General features: G+C 40.0%; 1 protein-coding gene across 1 annotated transcript in view; it reads right to left on the bottom strand.

The window, feature by feature from the left end:
* KIF13B (kinesin family member 13B) overlaps positions 1–17,762 on the bottom strand; it is a 197,595-nt gene that overhangs the window by 74,860 nt on the left and 104,973 nt on the right. The window contains exons 14-21 of the mRNA XM_073892528.1: positions 15,882–16,012; positions 11,600–11,686; positions 9,898–10,088; positions 9,194–9,404; positions 8,145–8,307; positions 4,069–4,215; positions 2,402–2,551; positions 1,977–2,105 (exon numbers count right to left, since the gene is read on the bottom strand). Of these exons, the coding sequence (XP_073748629.1) occupies positions 1,977–2,105; positions 2,402–2,551; positions 4,069–4,215; positions 8,145–8,307; positions 9,194–9,404; positions 9,898–10,088; positions 11,600–11,686; positions 15,882–16,012 (1,209 nt within the window). The remainder of the gene's footprint in view (positions 1–1,976; positions 2,106–2,401; positions 2,552–4,068; positions 4,216–8,144; positions 8,308–9,193; positions 9,405–9,897; positions 10,089–11,599; positions 11,687–15,881; positions 16,013–17,762) is intronic.

Here is a 17,762-nt window from a genome sequence, read left to right as displayed (position 1 = left end):
TTAGGATAGATTTAAGAGACACATCAAACAAGACAATCAAGGAAACTGACTGGGTATCTCATATTAAGGAAGTATTCAGTTTTGTTTATGATATAATGGGTTTTTTTAAGTACTCTTCTTTTAGAGATAAATACTAAACTATTATAGATGAAATAAGATGTCTGGAATAGCTTCAAAATCACCCACGGGAAGGAGACAGCACAGACAGGCTTAGGCAGATGAATGAAATAAGACTGACCATGAGTTGATGTTGAGGGAGGGTGGGTGGAGATCAATAACACTTTTCTCACTACTTTTGTATATGTTTGCTATCTTCCACTAAAAAAATCTCAAGATATTTTAACTTCATTTTTTTCTTAAAAAAAAAGCTTATGTTACCCAGGGTATACTACATTTTTTCAGTGATGACTTTCCCAAGCGAGACAATATCCTTGAACTGATGTCAACTTTCACACAGCTGCATTTACTAGTCCATCACCTTTGAAATGGCCCATTATGGAATGATCAAGCCTATGTCTCAACCTTCAGTAATCCTATAACCTCAGAAAAAAATGTTCTAGAATCAAGAATAACATAAAGATTAACGTTTTAGTGAATAAGAATTTTTCCCTGCCTTCTGAAGCATCCAACTTAAATGTCTGAGGCCTTCTTTATACGTGCAGAGACCCTCAAAGGGAGCCCAACTCTAACAGCTACAGCTTCCCCATAGCTTGCAGCAAATGCATCCCTTACTCCTTTCGGTATCAACTCCAATTCTAGAAATATTTACTGAGACACAGGACTGGACTGAGGATGGATGATGAAATCAGAGTTAAGTTTAGGCTTCTTTCACTGCACCTTTGAATGGCCTTCTTCTCACTCGTACACTGTTCCTATGAGCCTTGTGGATTTCTCTTCCTCAAAAACCTTTTCACTGGTTCCTACAGTGATTTTCAACTGTGGCACACTGGCCCAGCTAGGGTGTGTTTGGAAAGGTCTGAGGGGAATTTTTTCATTGTCATAATGTGACAGAGGCAGCACTACCTACACCAACTGGGTAGGAGTTCAGGAATGTAATGACCTATTTAAAATCTACCTACCAATTATCCATGAAAAAAGCACAGCACCCTATGAAGACAGAGTTTTGCATAACATGCCCTCCTTCAAGTCCACTGTGAGTCTTGTTTCCAGAAATTTTCCTCAGACTTTACTTTCTGAATTAATTACCTCTCTTCTATGTCCCCAAATATCTCTTGTCTACCTCTCTCAGAGCACTTGGGTGACACGATATTGGAGTCTTCTGTTCACTTGTGTGTCCCTCTACACATACACACAAACTATACAGGCTGCTCCTTAAGAGAAGAAATCCTATCTTTTTCATCTTTATATTCCCAGTACAATGTCTGACAGATAACACTCAGCAGTGTTCACGAATGGCATACCTGGGAAGAATGGGAAGAGCAGGGTTTGCAACTGCCACATGCTGTCGCATAGCATACACAAAGGCACATGGGTGAAGAGGAACAAAAAACATGTAGAAAAACAGTGTGAAGAATGAGGTATAGTAGGAGCTTAGGAACAGAACCAGGGGTAGGATAAATCTTGAGCCTCAGCAGAAGTCAAGAGGTCCAATAGGAGGAGGAAATTTATGTGAAAAAACTGTGCTTCTCTAGAGAGAAGTTCAGATAAACATAAATCCATATAACTTTGGAGCAGAATGGTTCAGAAGAAAGAGGTGACTTATCCAAGGCTTCACAGAGGCAGGTGGAAGTACCTAGCCAACTGGTACCTGTGAAGGACCTCACAGTGGAAGTACCTAGCTAACTGGTAAATCAGTATATATAATGAAATATGGTCTCTGTAATACCAATTCTAAAGATTTATTTAGACACAGATATTTTCAAAATTCAAAAAGAACACGATATTTATTGTCTAAATAGCCACAATCCTCAAAATCAACTACACTTCCACTACTTCTAAATGAAACTGGGACCTACCATGCACACGAGTCTGTTTTCCTGGGTTTCCTTATCACAGGAGAGATCTGTGGTGTCATCACCTCCAGCAATTCTTTCCCCAATGTCACCACTTATTCGCATCACCTCGACATGCAGCCGACCTGCCACCTAGAACAATAGAGGAGAAGCAGGTATTCTTTCCAGATTTTGTTTTTTCTTCTGTTTTAGAGTTAAATGATTGGGTTAATGGTAAATGAGAATTTAGAAGCCTAGGTTCTAACAGTTACTTTCCCTCAAAGTACTTGGAATAATCACCATCAGGCAGATGGAAACACAGGTATTATTAATGCACATAAATAGCACTTGTCATTTTTAATGAAAAACAGTCACAAAATATACTGTAACCACCCTACTGTTTCTTAAACTTTTCTCTGAAGGAAAAAAGGCATGAAGAGAAAACTAACCTCTCCTTTCTGGTTGACAATTGGAACAGCATACTGTAACTTCACATCGTAGAAGAGGGACTCGAGGAAAACATTCGCCACCCCAATGAGACTATGATTTTCCTGCTCATCATAGAATGGATCAGCACGCTTGAAGTAAGACCGTATGAGCTTTAAAGAGATTTGGAACATCACAACTTCAGAAATCACTTAAAATAAATTAATTCAACCTACTACCACTTTTTGATGGCCTCTCATAAAGTCATTAAACTTAGCTTAAGCACAGCACTGGATTACACGACTCTCTCTTCCTCACTCCCATTAGAATGGTGGTCAGCATACTTCACCCATGACAGCCATCTCAATAATACGTCATTACGTTTATCACTTCTCCTTTAGGTGGAAATCTTGCCATGAAAATAGAGAAAACCAACTGACTAGAAAAAGAAGTTGAGTGTACAAAAGTACTCTTTAGTTTTCACTCCTATTTATTCCACTCGTTCCCGCCAAATCCTAAGATGCATTGCCACTAACAAGAGCTGACCCCCTTCATGAGAGTAGTTTGCGTTTTTGTAATGTGTTAATGTTGTTTTATTTCTGGGCTGAAATACAAGAGGAGTACAGAAGAAAGAGGGAAAAAAATTTTAAGAAAAAAATGTCATCTAATGATAAAAAGTCATTTTTATTGATGATAATCTGGAAAAAATATTTTTTTAAAAAACAAGAGGCTAAAAAAAATAAAAATAAAAAACAAGAGACTAAAAAGTGAACAACTCTATGTGGAAACAAGACCAGCAGGGTTGAAAACTGTAAAAATATAGATAATATGCATTTCTGTTTTAAAATATGCACAAGTACATGGCTGACCTAAATGGGAAAACCTGCAACTTGAGGAGAAAGTTCCAGAGTACAGCTCTACAGCACCCACTTTAGGATCAGAACTCCTTCCAAATCTGCTCTTAGTAGTACAAATATTAAGATACCACTAATGTTCTATTCAAAAAAGAGATATTGTAGGCTTCTATTTGCGAGATTAAATGTGTGGAGAAATGGGAAGAGAGATAATAAGGCATGGTCTCTGTCCTAAGTAAATTCACGGTCCAGTACAGAAGTAGACACATGTGACACCAACAGATGTCAGAACGAAATGTAGAAGATTCTACTAGAAATCCAGAGAACACAAAATGAGGAGAAGAAGATGCCAGAAAAATAGATTATTTTTAATAATTATTATTTTTCTCTTCGTTTATGTTTTTTATTATGTTATGTTAATCACCACACATTACATCATTAGTTTTTGATGTAGTGTTCCATGATTCATTGTTTGCGTATAACACTCAGCGCTCCATTCAATACGTGCCCTCTTTAATACCCACCACCAGGCTAACCCATCCCCCACCCCCCTCCCCTCTAGAACCTATGGTAAGAGCCAAGATGTCCATCGACAGATGATTGGATAAAGAAGATGTGGTATATATATACAATGGAATATTATGCAGCCATTTAATAATTATTATTAAGATTCTTGATTAGCCAAACAATTTATAGAGGATTAAAATAAATATTATTCTAGAAACAGGATTACTATGTTAGCAGAATGAACAATTCTTCCCTAAAACGGGTAGTCTCCTTCCTGCTTGGTTTCTTCTATGACTACCAGTTCCGTAATTTTTATCAAGAGAACTTACTGGGGTATCTTCTTCACACTCTTTCCACTCCTGATAAAGGTCTCTCATATCCAGCAACCTGTTGTCCAGTTTTTCTAGAGACCAAATCTGTTTTCCTTTTCCTTTTCTTCTCACCTGGATTGCAGGTTCACTAAGAAGAGAGCCTCGCTGTAAAACAGTAAGAGTGACCATGTGAAACACAAAGATACCCCCCATGGAAGCCAACTCTGAGCATTCTACACCCACCAGTCAAATGTCATCAACCAAAACGGAATTTCTATCCTTCTCTAGTCAGTTCACTGCAAAACTTCTCAGGAACCTTTTTTTTTTTAAAGATTATTAATTAATTAATTAATTTATTTATTTATTTAACAGAGAGAGACACAGCGAGAGAGGGAACACAAGCAGGGGGAGTGGGAGAGGGAGAAGCAGGCCTCCTGCTGAGCAGGAAGCTCGATGCAGGACTCAATCCCAGGACCCCGGGAACACGACCCGAGCCGAAGGCAGACGCCCAACGACTGAGCCACCCAGGCGCCCCTCTCAGGAACCTTTTAAGCTTAATATAATGCCATTATATTCAACTGTGATCAAAATTTAAATTTAAGTATATAAATTAGATGTAATTTAAAAAGTAAATTTATATAGTAAATTATTCATATAGTAGGTTATTCATATAGTAAATGGGATATAAATTTAAATTTAAAACCCCAAAGACTATGGAGCACCTGGGTGGCTCAGTCGTTAAGCGTCTGCCTTCAGCTCCGGTCATGGTCCCCGGGTCCTGGGATCGAGCCCCGTATCTGGCTCCCTGCTCCGCAGGAAGCCTGCTTCTCCCTCTCCCACTCCCCCTGCTTGTGTTTCCTCTCGCTGTGTCTCTCTCTGTCAAATAAATAAATAAAATCTTTAAAAAAATAAAATAAATAAAAAAAATAAAACCCCAAAGACTAAATCAAAACCTAAAAACCTAAAAAGGTTTTATTCAGGCCATCATCTGACCAAAGAGTATCTGTGGGTAGAAAGAGTCATAAGCATTGATGGCAAGGGAAAGTCTGCTGGGATTGAGAGCTAAGAAATGATCTTTTACCTTTCAAAAGTTTGAATTTAAAAAAATTTTTGAGGCGTGCCTGGGTGGCTCAGTTGCTAGGCATCTGACTTCAGCTCAGGTCATGATCCCAGGGTCCTGGGACTGAGCCTCACATCGGGCTCCCTGCTTGGTGGGAAGCCTGCTTCTCCCTCTCCCACTCCCCCTGCTTGTGTTCCTGCTGTCACTCTCTCACTCTCTCTCTCTCTCTCTCTCTCTCTCTCTCTCTCTGTGTCAAATAAATAAATAAATATATATATTTTTTGAATGGGTAGTATCTTAATGTGGTACAAAACACAAAATGTTTAGAAGAGCAAACTGTGAAAAGAATCCCCATTTACCCATCTGGAGGCAACAAATGATATCAATCTGTAAATACACATAGTTTAAATTTAAAATTAAAAAAACAGTATGAACTAGATAAAGATGCTGGTCATACAACACTGAATGGCCAAAACACTGAACTGTTCATTTTTTTTTAAAGAAAGATGGGGGGAGGGGCAGAGGGAGAAAGAGAGAGACTCTTAGGCAGGTTCCACACCCAGCACCTAGCACAGAGCCCCTGACTCGCAACATGATCTCACAACCCTAAGATGGTGACCTGACCCAAGAGTTGGACTCTTAACCAACTGAGCCACCCAGGTGCCCCTGAACTATTCACTTTAAAATGTTTTTGTTCTGTGTTATTTCACCAGAAAAAAACTTAGAATTTAATGAAGTTTTTCCAGCTTGTAAAAGCAATGTGGGTTTTTTTTTTTAAGATTTTATTCATTTATTTTAGAGACAGAGAGAGACAGCACAAGTGGGAGGGGCAGAGGAAGAGGGAGAGAGAGAATCTCAAGCAGACTCCACACTGAGCTCAGGGCCTGACACAAGGCTCAATCTGAGCTGAAACCAAGAGTTGGACGCCCAACCGACTGTGCCATCCAGGCACCCCAAAACAATGTGTTTCAATATAGAAACAGTTTTAAAACCACAAGTAGAAAATAAAAATACTCCTGTGTATCTCCCCCAGAGAGACATATCTATCAGTTATCAGTTTAGATTTATTGCATAATTTATCAACTGTTTGGATAGATCTACTCAGGACTTTAGGGAATTGTGAAATACACCGATGTTGCTTTACCATTTCACCTATAATCATTTTCAAAGAAACGGAATTTACATAATGAAACAAAGATTCTGAATTCTGAAGCTCAAAAACTGCCATTCTCTCATACTCTAAAGGTCCTTCTACCTCTACTCTGCCTGCTACGGAATAAATACAAAAAGCTCATCAGGGATCCACATGGAGTGGTACTGCAGGTGGAGAATGCTAGAACGGGGGAGGGAACGGCAGCCAGCAATATCCTGCAGCATCATGACTTGGCCCTCCAGCAACTACAACAAGAACTGGAAAAAAGAAAAAAAAAGGAATCTCTGCCTCTTACCAAAATCACGAGAGAGAGGTGAGTACAAGGCCAGGAGTAAGACCAGAACAAACAATAGTGCTCACAGCAAAGGCAAGGCATTAAGTGAAATGAAAGCTTTCAAGTACCAAAAACAAAAGGTCTCATTGGATACAAGAGGAAAGACCCAGCCTGAGTTAAAAAAAAGACTCTCTCCTTAAGAAATACTTCCTTGTCCAGCCCCTCTCTCTGGGTGAAATCTGAAAATACTAATCTATTAAATCAATAGTAGTAGCGTAGATTAGCAGCCATTAACATGTTAACAATGGCTGCCGTGACCCCAGCGATGTGCTTCATCTCTACCAGCCATGCAAACAGCCCCAGAACACACTATCAGCTGTCTAGGAGAGAGGGAGGCCCAAAATGACTTGCGTCACTTCTAGGTACTGACTTGGCTGCCCGGAGGCACAGTTGCTCCTTCCAACAAAGTCTGAGCCAGGATACACAGAAAAGGGCTACAGACAGTCATGCTGCATGGGGAAAAAATGGTTATGTTTCTGTTTTTCCAACTCAAACACTACAGAATGGAAGACCTTGCTCTGCTCAGTTTTCTAGAAGAATCTAAGCCCATGATTGGCTTTCCTCTACTGCTTTTTGTCTGAGTCCCACTGCACCTGTGGTTTGCCCAACAAATGCCAACAAGCAAAATAAAGTTCTAAGTTCAAATCACACACAGAACGTGTATCAAGAGACAAGCCTCCATAGAGCAGTAAGTGCATCACGTTCATAATACTATATTACTCAAAACATTAAGCATCCTATTTGCCAAATATCTACTCTGTGAAAACAATGACCTTGAGGCTGGGATGCCACAAGAAAAAGAAAGATATGGTCCTTGCTACCAAATCCATTAAAGCTTTGTTGTGTCAAATACTGTGGGAGAAATAAAGCACATGGACCCTCAAAATATGTATCTGAATATAAAATTCTATGTACCATCAAAAATTATGTATGAATATGACCGAGAGCTAGAAAAGGGCCTAAATAACAAAGAAAAAAAAAAAACAACTGGATGGCTAGGATAGAAAATTTTGATGGGACTTTCCCCCTACAATTTATTAAGGTTATTACATTATACCAAAAAAAAAGGATTTGTGATCATGAATACGCACATGAAACAACTAATGAACAGTTTTGCTGAGCAATCTATTAGCAAGTGAAAATAACATGATACATGTAAACTAAACACGGAACTTAGGGGAGGGGGGGTTGGAGGGTGGTAACAGAATGAACGGGAAAAATCACTTTCTGAAGATTCATCAGGAAAGACTTCCCAGAAATCATAGAAACAGACCGAAGAAAGGAGGCTGAGTGAAATAAACTGGTGGGGTGTGGTGGGAAGAGGTGGAGAGGGTATTCTAGTGGACAAAGGACACATATGCACAAAGGCAGAAACTTAAAAGCAAATGAATTCTACTCGAGACAGGAGAACAAGTACAAAGGGATGCAGACTGCAAAAAGTGTAGGTGGGGTTGAGGGCAAGCCCACTGGTGTTTAAATACCACTGCTGAAACAGACAAGTTTTCTCCGGTGGTTCCCTTGTTCTCTTCCATTAACGACAACCTCACCTTCCTGTTGGCATCGAGGCTGGAGGCTGGAATCTGCAGGGTTACTTTATACTCTGTTCTTTTATCCAGTTCCTCTGCAATGTAACTAGCTTCTCGCACCAACAGATTGGCTTTCACAATTTGTTCCCTCAGCCTCATCAGGCTATTATTCAGCGTTGCTTCTCTTTAAAAAAAGGGGGGTGGGGTGGGGGAGATACCTATCAAGCAGCACATCAGAGTATTATGTAGTACATAGTATGTTAATGCCAAACTACGAACCAAGCTTTACAACTGCCTTGTGCACACAGGGACTACGTTACTGACACCGACCCATGCACGCGCTTGTATCAGGCCATGTTGTAAGTACTGGCACATGCTCCTGTAACAAGCTGGCCGTTGATTAGGACAGTGCCTCGAAAACTTGACCGTGTATAAAAATCACCCGGGGATCTTGATAAACTAAAGATTTGGACTCACTAGGTCTTGGGTGGGGCCTGAGACACTACACTTCTATCAATCTCCACCTGATTAGAGATGCTGCCTGTCTGCAGACCAAACTTTGAAGAGCAAGAGGTTAGTTAAGTACAGTCTGTAACCATGGATGAGACATTTTAGTGCAATGCTAATTAGCCCATATAGAGTTCAAACTTGCAATCTGCATCTCATTAGCACCATGCTTTACCTACCTGACCTAATGAGGCCAGATAACCACCTTTTTTTTTCCTTTTTTTAAAAAGCATCTACCCAAGCTTCAGAACCTAAGGTATAATACAACGATAAAGTATAACTTCTAAGTACAAATACTTGTTTATTCAAATCCAAAAGCCATACAAACTAAAATGGGGCAGCACCTAACATGGGCAACTTTAAATAAATCAATATAAATTGGTAATTCCCATTTTTCTCAAAAATGAAAAAAAAATGCCAAATGGTTCTAAAGCTGTTACATTCTCTCTAAATATAATTCTTTTTCAAGTAATGTCCAGATTTCTCCAAACTGTATCATATCTCGGTGAGGTAAAGTGTTGAGCATATGCTACGCACACGTAATAAAGGCCCCATGCACCTACCTCTCTTCGGCCCACTGTCTCAGTCGCTGTTGAGCACTGGGTGAATGGAAAGAAAACCTGTCCCCACTACGACAGTTTTGTTTCTCAGGAGACAGCCTTCTTCGTAGCTGCTCCAATTCATGTTCATACATAAGCCTCTGGCGCTCCAATGCAGATCGTTTTTCTTCTTCATGCTGTTGTTCTAGGCTGTTCAATATGGACTGCATTGGATCTAAATAAAGTTTTTTTAAAAGGTAAAAACGAATGAAAGGTCACAGTACAACACCATAGATTTCAAATGTGGTTCTATACTGCTATGCTGTTTGGCATCCTAATTAGTAAATGAAGATTCTTGAAGACAGTCTGGAATAAACTCAGTGTTCCTTACTCCCCACTCCTCATCATATCATCTCTTCTGTCAAATACATGCTGAACTGTCTTCCACAGAGGAAAAGCAGGTCTAGCGTATGTTCTACACGTAACCTAAGAGTGACAGTGGCAGTCAAATTTCAAACCTGAGAAATTCTATTAATGAGAACAAAGTTGGCAGTGATTAGTACTCAAGGCTAAAAGAATGAAAAGTTTTTATAAATGTAATAAATTAAAAGAATATAGAGAATAACATAAAGATTTCCTTTTTTGTTAACATTTAAAAGGTCTCAATCATAAACATTTTTAACTTTCCATCAGCTTTAAAAGATTCTAAAATGCACATATCTGCTCACCATTACCACCCAGAGCCTTCATGGTAACCTCCATTTGCGCATATTCATAATTGAAGTTGATTTCACTGGAAACCTCACTGGAGGAGTCTCCGTCTATGTCGAGCTGCTCAGAACTGGTATCATTCTTCATGGAGGTGTCATGTTCCTCATCCTCTCGATCTGCTTTCTTTTTCTTTTTAGGCAAATTCAGTCTTGGGGGAGGGGAAGAATATTATTTTTAAAATAAAGATACGCACTTATTCCATTCATTAAATACTGGCATTTGCTAGATGCCAAGGGGGTACCGTGTAAGTGTAAGGCAATTACTACACTCCGGAATTTCATCCTCTAGTAGTAGAAATAAACACACATGCATGCACAAATGGTTACAACAGACCATGTGACTCAGGGCCACATGACTGTGACAAGCTCGGCATTGAAGAAAAGCTGAGGACCACTGGAATAACAACAGAAAAGATGACAGAGTAGGAAGTCATTTGAGCCGAGCTTTACAAGTGGGAACAGCATGAGAAGAGATGTGGAAATGGAAACTCTCATAGTCTCTGGAGAAATTATGAATATAACAACATAGGGGCACACAAAATTTGTATAGCAGAAGTTATGGGAGATAATGCTGGAAAGATCAACGTAATTCAAACTATGAAGGTTCTGAAAACCAAGCCAAGCAGTTTACACCTGATTTAGTTTGAAAAGGAAGAAAAGGAAAAATATTTTCTGCACGCTTTGTGCCCCTCTACCCTTTCTTCAGTAATCAAAATATCGACTGGTCCACAAGCAAAGGATCTCCATTAGCCATAAGAAAAGTCAGTCTGATACCCCAAGCATGGTGACCAGTGACAGGAAGAGGAACAGACCAGGACTGTAGTTCTGTACAATCTCCAGCCCGCCCTTCCCTGGCAACACAACAACAGTTTTCTATGGAAAACACTGCGTGCAGTCCCAGCACAGGCTCTTTCTCAGCCCCCCTTGTAGTTAAGAAGCAAATTCTAGCAAATGAGACAAAAATGGAAGATTGTTGGGGGCTCTAGGAAGACTTCTGCTTTTTCTGATCAAGCAGATAAGGCTAGTACCACCTTCTCCCTCATTTTCTTCATATGTGCCTGGATGCTGCTTTGATACCTGGAGTGGCGTGGCCATCTTTAGACCACAGGGAAATGCCAAGACAAAGAGACAGTGACAAGCCTTCTGCCGTGACAGTTTTGAGAGGCTTAGCCAATGCCAACAACCACCCACCTTTGGATTTCTTATTTGGTCAGAGAAACAAACTGTTTAAGCCATTATAGTCAAGTTTGCCATTACTTGCAGCTGAAAACATTCCTAAATAAAATACAAACTTTATTTTATGAATAAGGAAACTAAAACTACTCTTTTCCAATAAAAAATAAACAAATAAAAAGGTAAGCAAGTCAGAAAAAAAAAAATTGATGAATTCTTACACCAGACAGCAAAACAATCATCTTGCACTGGGAAATAAAAAGGAAAAAAATAAGTAAGTAAACTCCTTATTTTTCCTGAGAATATTGTTCATATGTCTCTCAGGCTCAAAGCATACAATGAACAAATCATAGACAGTCAGTAAATACATATGCACAAAATAATGTATGCTTTTTATGGAGTTAAGTTTACCTTCCAATATACATTCTTCTGTTTCAAAGTATAATCTTCAATAATCTCTCTTTAAGAGCCATGAATAATGTCATACCTGAAGAAGTGGTTGTTTCCCCATAATATCCTGTCCCCGTGGTGGAGTTGTATAGGACTAGATACGGAAGAGCCATTTACAAATGTTCTGAGGGGGAGAAGAGGTCAATGCAAACAATGATTATCATGTTTTCCCCTTTAAGTATCCAATACTATAGAGATCTAGTTACTAGGAAAAATGAAATAATCAATTCCCCTGCCCTCAGTGAACTTTATTTGTATTTACTTCTCTGCTAAGAAATGCTTGCAATACTAAATATAATCAACTATTATCCTCTACTTTTCAAAGTTCCAAATTTGTTATATAGCATATTAAGGAGTAAATAGGGAGCCATTACAGCTAACAGTAGAAAGCTGGTAGCAATATACATTACAACTCAAATGAGTATGTCCAATCTACATGAATAATAAGAGCCAATCAACCAACTAGACTCTAGAAATATAAGAAATGAGACCTATGCTAAAATCTTCTGTAACTTCCTAGAGCACAGAAAAACGTTCATATTCTATCAATGTATAAAAGATTTATAAGGTCCACTTGACTGGTTATCTTGACAATGGAGTTCAACAGAAGGGTGGATGGAAGGAGATAAAGGGAAGAATTTGCAGGGGCAGGAAATTAACAAAAATTATGCATACCACTATAAGACTGATATTCCTGGAACACCAGTTTTATCAAGCCTCTCTCCTGCTGAAGGACTCATTTGCTTAGACATAGCATAAAGGCCCTACAAAAGGAAGCCCTATTTATCTCTTCCTTTCTTTCCCCCTTCTAGTGAATTCTCAACTCCAGCCAAAAAAAAGGTTTATGTTCTGTCCACTAAACATGATTGATTGACTCTTCTTTCAAAGCCAGGCTTATTCCAGTCCTGCAACCTGGAATCCTGGAATAGAGCTCCTGCCCTCCCCATTCTCCCCACCAAGGCCTACTCAGCTTTCAAAGCCCAGCTGGTTTCTGCTTCCTCTGTAAAAGCTGCTCGTCACTCCAGCCAAGAGTGTCTTAGTTTCTTTACTGTCCTAAAGCACTTAACTGGCTTTATATTGCTAGTTACTTTTTATGTATATGCATATACATAAAATCCTACTCTCTACATCCGGATTTCACCTACCATGTGGGTTTTTAAACACTAAAAGTAATTGGTCCTCCTATAGTCTGATTATTCAAAGCATGAGCTCAAAAATTATATTAAGAGAGAACCTACTAAAATTAGCAGATTTTAGCCTTTATGACACAAATTCCTTAAATACAATGAGGAGTTCAATTAAAGGCAAACATATATAGAGGCTAACTTTTAAAAGCCACAGCAGTTAAGCCATAATTAGTAAATAAAAGCATGATTATAATCACAGTTTTCAAAGTGTGGTCTCTGTGGGGTCCCCAAGATCAAAGCTATTTTTATAATAATGCTAACCTGCCCTTTCCACCATGTTGACATATATACCAACAATGAGTAAAACCGCTAGAGTTTTAGCACAAACCAAGGCAGTGGCACCAAACATTACTAGTAGTCACTGGACTACTCACTGCCATACACTCACAATTTTTAAAAAATGTTTCCTTTGAGGATGTCCTTGATGAGGCAGTAAAAATTATTACTTTTTGGGCGCCTGGGTGGCTCAGTCGTTAAGCGTCTGCCTTCGGCTCAGGTCATGATCCCGGGGTCCTGGGATCGAGCCCCGCATCTGGCTCCCTGCTCCGCGGGGAAGCCTGCTTCTCCCTCTCCCACTCCCCCTGCTTGTGTTCCCTCTCTCGCTATCTCTCTCTCTGTCAAATAAATAAATAAAATCTTTAAAAAAAAATTATTACTTTTTAAAAATCCTGACCCTGAGTACACAACTTGTTTAAACATTTCGGGTGACAAAACAAGAAGTACATAAAAAGCACTGTGTTCATTCACCCGAGTATGAGGACTGTCCTGAGCAAAAGACATATACAAAGTGGTATCTGGGGCAGCCATTTTCTTGAAAATGGACAAAGCGAGGAAATGCCAACTGTAAATTTCAAGTGAAAATTGGGAGTGTGGAAACTGTGTCAATGTCCTTCACCCAAAGACCACTAGGAGCATTCCTGAGGCTGAACAAGCTGGGCTGATTCCTCATGCACAGGGAGAAGACACAGTCGCAGGAAGCACGGGGTATCTCAGTGACAGTGTGCTCGGAAGGACTGTTACAGGATTTGGGCTTTAGCCGGACGACCTGGCAAAGGCTCTGAGAGAGAGGGGTTCTGGATGTGTTGGATGCTGTCAGAAAGCCGGAGTACTTTTATGATTGGGCATTTCAAAAAAATCTTACCTATAAGAGGAGAGACTAGAATGAGGATAAAGCTGTGACTGGTAAAGAAGTAATCACTCACCTCAGCCAAGAGAAGGTATTTGGTATGTGACAGAGTGACCCTGGCTTTTGTCTGTGCTGAAACAAAATTATTATGTGGCCTGGTTTGTCATATTTTATCACAGCTTCAGAGTAACCTTGCCTAAGGGTGGTATTCTGTGAGACGATTTAATAGGAGAACAGCATGCCCGGGCTGGGAGTGCCAGGCCCAGCTTCCGCTGTTCTTTCCTCTTCCTCATTTGCACCCTTCCCCATGAGCTGGATAGCTTCCCAATATTTAGATTTTTTTGGACAAAATTAGTAATGATATTTTTTAAAGATTTATTTATTTATTTTAAAAGATTTTATTTATTTGAGAGAGAGAGAGAGCGCGCGCATGCAGGAGGGAACGGGAGAGGGAGAAAGAATCTGAAGTAGACTCCATGAAGAGCCCAACACGGGGCTTGATCCCACGACTGTGAGCTCATGACCTGAGCCAAAACCAACAGTCGGACGCTTAACTGACTGAGCCACCCAGGTGCCCCATGATTGACTGATTGATTTTTAAAGAGAGAAAGAGAGAGAGAGAGAGCGAGCACATGGAAGAGTAAGGGGAGGGTCAGAGGGATAGGAAGAGAGAGAATCTCAAGCACACTCCCCACTGAGTGTGGAGCCCAACTTGGGGCTCAATCTCACAAACCTGAGATCATGACCTGAGCTGAAACCAAGAGTCAGATGCTCAACCAACCGTGCCACCCAGGCACCCCAAGATTAGTAATGATATTAATGATTATTCAGTACCACATAATGAAATGGGTCAACATTTGAAGAATCAGTGTAAGTCAGTTAACAGTCATTGACCATTATATAACAGGGCAATAACAGCTTCACAGCTCAAGGAAGCAAACTGAGAAACATTTAATTTATATAATGTTATATCTCTTCATTCATTCATTACTTTTTGAGCATTTATATACTAGTCTTCTATTACATACTAAGGACAGAGATCCAAAAAAGACAGGCCCTTGTCCTCAATGAGCTCACAGTCTACTGGGATAATAAAAGTTAACAGCCCACAAGAACAGAATATGATGGGGCACCTGGGTAGCTTAGTCGGTTAAGTGTCTGACTCTTGATCTCAGCTCAGGTCTTGCTCTCAGGGTCGTGAATTTAAGCCCCGCTTTAGTCTCCACACTGGGCATGGAGACTACTTAAAAAATAAAATAAAGTCTTTTAGGAAAAGAATACAGTATGAAGTCTTAACATAACAGGAAGCATAAGCTGTACTGGGAATATATACTAGGGGCCCTTCATGTAGACCAAACAGGGAATTCCCCCAAAGTAGACAATGACAGAGCTTAGCCTTGAAGGTCAAACAGGAGTCAGCTGCCCAAAGGAATGACAGGCACAGAGGAATAGGAGACAAATAGGAGGGATATAAGGGATTTTGTATCAAAATTAGTAGAAAGCTTGGGGCACCTGGGTGGCTCAGTTAAGTGTCTGCCTTCGGCTCAGGTCATGATCCCGGGCTCATGGGATCAAGCCCCACACTGGGTTCCCTGCTCAGCAGAGAGCCTGCTTCTCTCTCCCTCCCCCTCTGCCGCTCCCCCTGCTTGTGCTCTCTCTCTCTCTCTGTCAAATAAATAAGTAATATCTTTGGGGAAAAAAAAAATTGTAGAAAGCCATCTGGCTGTATGGTAAGTGACCCAGGAAAGAGATTAGAGTGTTGGCATAGTTCCAATCAAGATTTGATGAGGGTCTTATTTAAATAAGGCCACAGTAGTGAGTATAGAGAGGAGATATGGGTTTAAGAGATATTAAAAAGTTCAATGTAAAGGACTTGGTAACTAACTGGATAGCTTCATAAGTGAACTTAAAAGCAAAGGCCAAACATGCTGTATAACATCCACAACTAGTGTACTTTCGTCCTCTTAAAAAGTATTGTGACATTAACACTAATGAAAGTATATTACCTGGTATTCTTCTGAGGAGTCAGCATGACCTGGCCTTCTGCTGTGATGTCTATAATACAATGTTCAGGAAGAATTCCCATTCCACAGAGCTGGATATCTTGGGAATTTGCTGAACCTATCAATGTATGTTCCTACAAAAGAATCAAAGTCACTGATAAGTATTATATTCTTACATATATAGAAACTGAATCTCCTCTGAGCCCTCTTACATTGATCCATCACCTTAGCGAAAAGGTTTTTTGAAGCAAATGGAATGGGGTAGAGGGAATTTCAGGCTTTCTCTGAAATATATTCTATAAGGTGTATTTCCTTATAAGGAATAAATAGCACTGAGTTGAGTTACACCTTTTAAAACTAAAACTATAGTTTTATATTAATGTCTATACTACATTATTTTCCATTGCAATCTTGATCCCAAATATTTTATACTACTCTCAGAGCATGAGCCATGTGTCAATAATGCACCAAAATTACTGGTCTGAAAACTACAGTTACTTAAGTTGTATATCACTTACCTGGTCTCAATCAAGATAATCAACACAAAGATAAAAAAACTATTCAAATCTAAGGAGCTTGAAAAGATTAAAATTACTTTATGAATCCCATGGTCTCCCTAATCCTCATAGAAGATATGATGGATGTGTTCTTCTTACTGTAGAGCCACAATCAATTCTTGAAGCCCCAATCACCAGCCTTCCTTTTTGGCTGGCAACTAAGAAAGCAGATACAGAAATCAAGCTCCCTCTTATGCAGTTCAACACTTAACTACTGGTACATAATTAAACAATGATAACACCTGGATGTGTCCCTAAGCCACCTTCTCCTTCCATACACCTAGATCAGTGGTCAGATACAAAATATGTTAGGCTTTGCAAGCCATATGTAACCACTAAACTCTGCCTAGTAGTATGAAAACAGACAATACACAAATGAACAAGTGTGGCTACTTTCCAATAAAACTTTATTTATGAACACTGAAATTTGAACTGCATATAATTTCCATGTGTCTGAAATACTGTGGTTCTTCTAATTTTTTTCCAATCATTTAAAAAGATGTAAAAGCCATGGGCACCTAGGTGGTTCAGTCGGTTAAGCAACTGCCTCTCAGGTCATGATCCCAGGGTCCTGGAATCTAGTCCCGTGTGGGGCTCCCTGCTCAGCAAGGAGCCTGCTTCTCCCTCTCCTCCCTGCTCATGCTCTCTCTCTCTCATGCACTCTCTCTCAAATAAAGAAATAAAATCTTTAAAAAAAAAATGTAAAAACCATTCTTGCTCCCAGGCCATAGAGAAGCAGGCAGAGAAATAGATTTGGCCGGTGGAAGTAGTTGTGGACCTCTGATCACGATGATTTTATCCAGTTGCAGGGGTTTTAAATACTGCTGAAACAGGGAAACTAAAGGAACCCCATGAAAAATTGCTGTTTTTGCTCCTTTTCCTGCTTCTATTCTTGCAAAGGCCTACACCCAAAGGCTGATCATGCGGGACCCCCTCTGGGTCCTCAGACCCCGCCTGAAGGCAACACTGTCTTTATATAAATTAAATCACCGGTGAGGAAATATAGACTTCAGTTCCATTATTTTCCTGCCTCCACTACCACTATTCTAGTCTCGCTAGCCATTATTTCTTGCCTACTTGGATGCTTAAAGACATTTCTTTTTTTTTTTTAAGATTTATGTATGTATGTATGTCAGTGAGTGAGCGAGCGAGTGGCTAGCAAGCGCACTCTCAAGCTGGGAGAAGAGTGGAGAGGGAGGGAGCGGGAAAGAATTTCAGGCAGACTCCACCCTGAGCACGGAGCCTGACATGGGACTCCATCCCAGGACCCTGAGATCATGCCCTGAGCCAAAACCAAGAGTCGGACGCTTAACTGACTGAGTCACCC

Source organism: Callorhinus ursinus, unplaced genomic scaffold (genome assembly GCF_003265705.2).
Source record: "Callorhinus ursinus isolate GAN/ISIS: 27379988/994484 unplaced genomic scaffold, GSC_fseal_2.0 scaffold4, whole genome shotgun sequence".
In the NCBI taxonomy this organism is placed as follows: domain Eukaryota; kingdom Metazoa; phylum Chordata; class Mammalia; order Carnivora; family Otariidae; genus Callorhinus; species Callorhinus ursinus.
The sequence above is the reverse complement of the archived record's forward strand: the minus strand, read 5'-3'. Positions and strand labels throughout refer to the sequence as shown.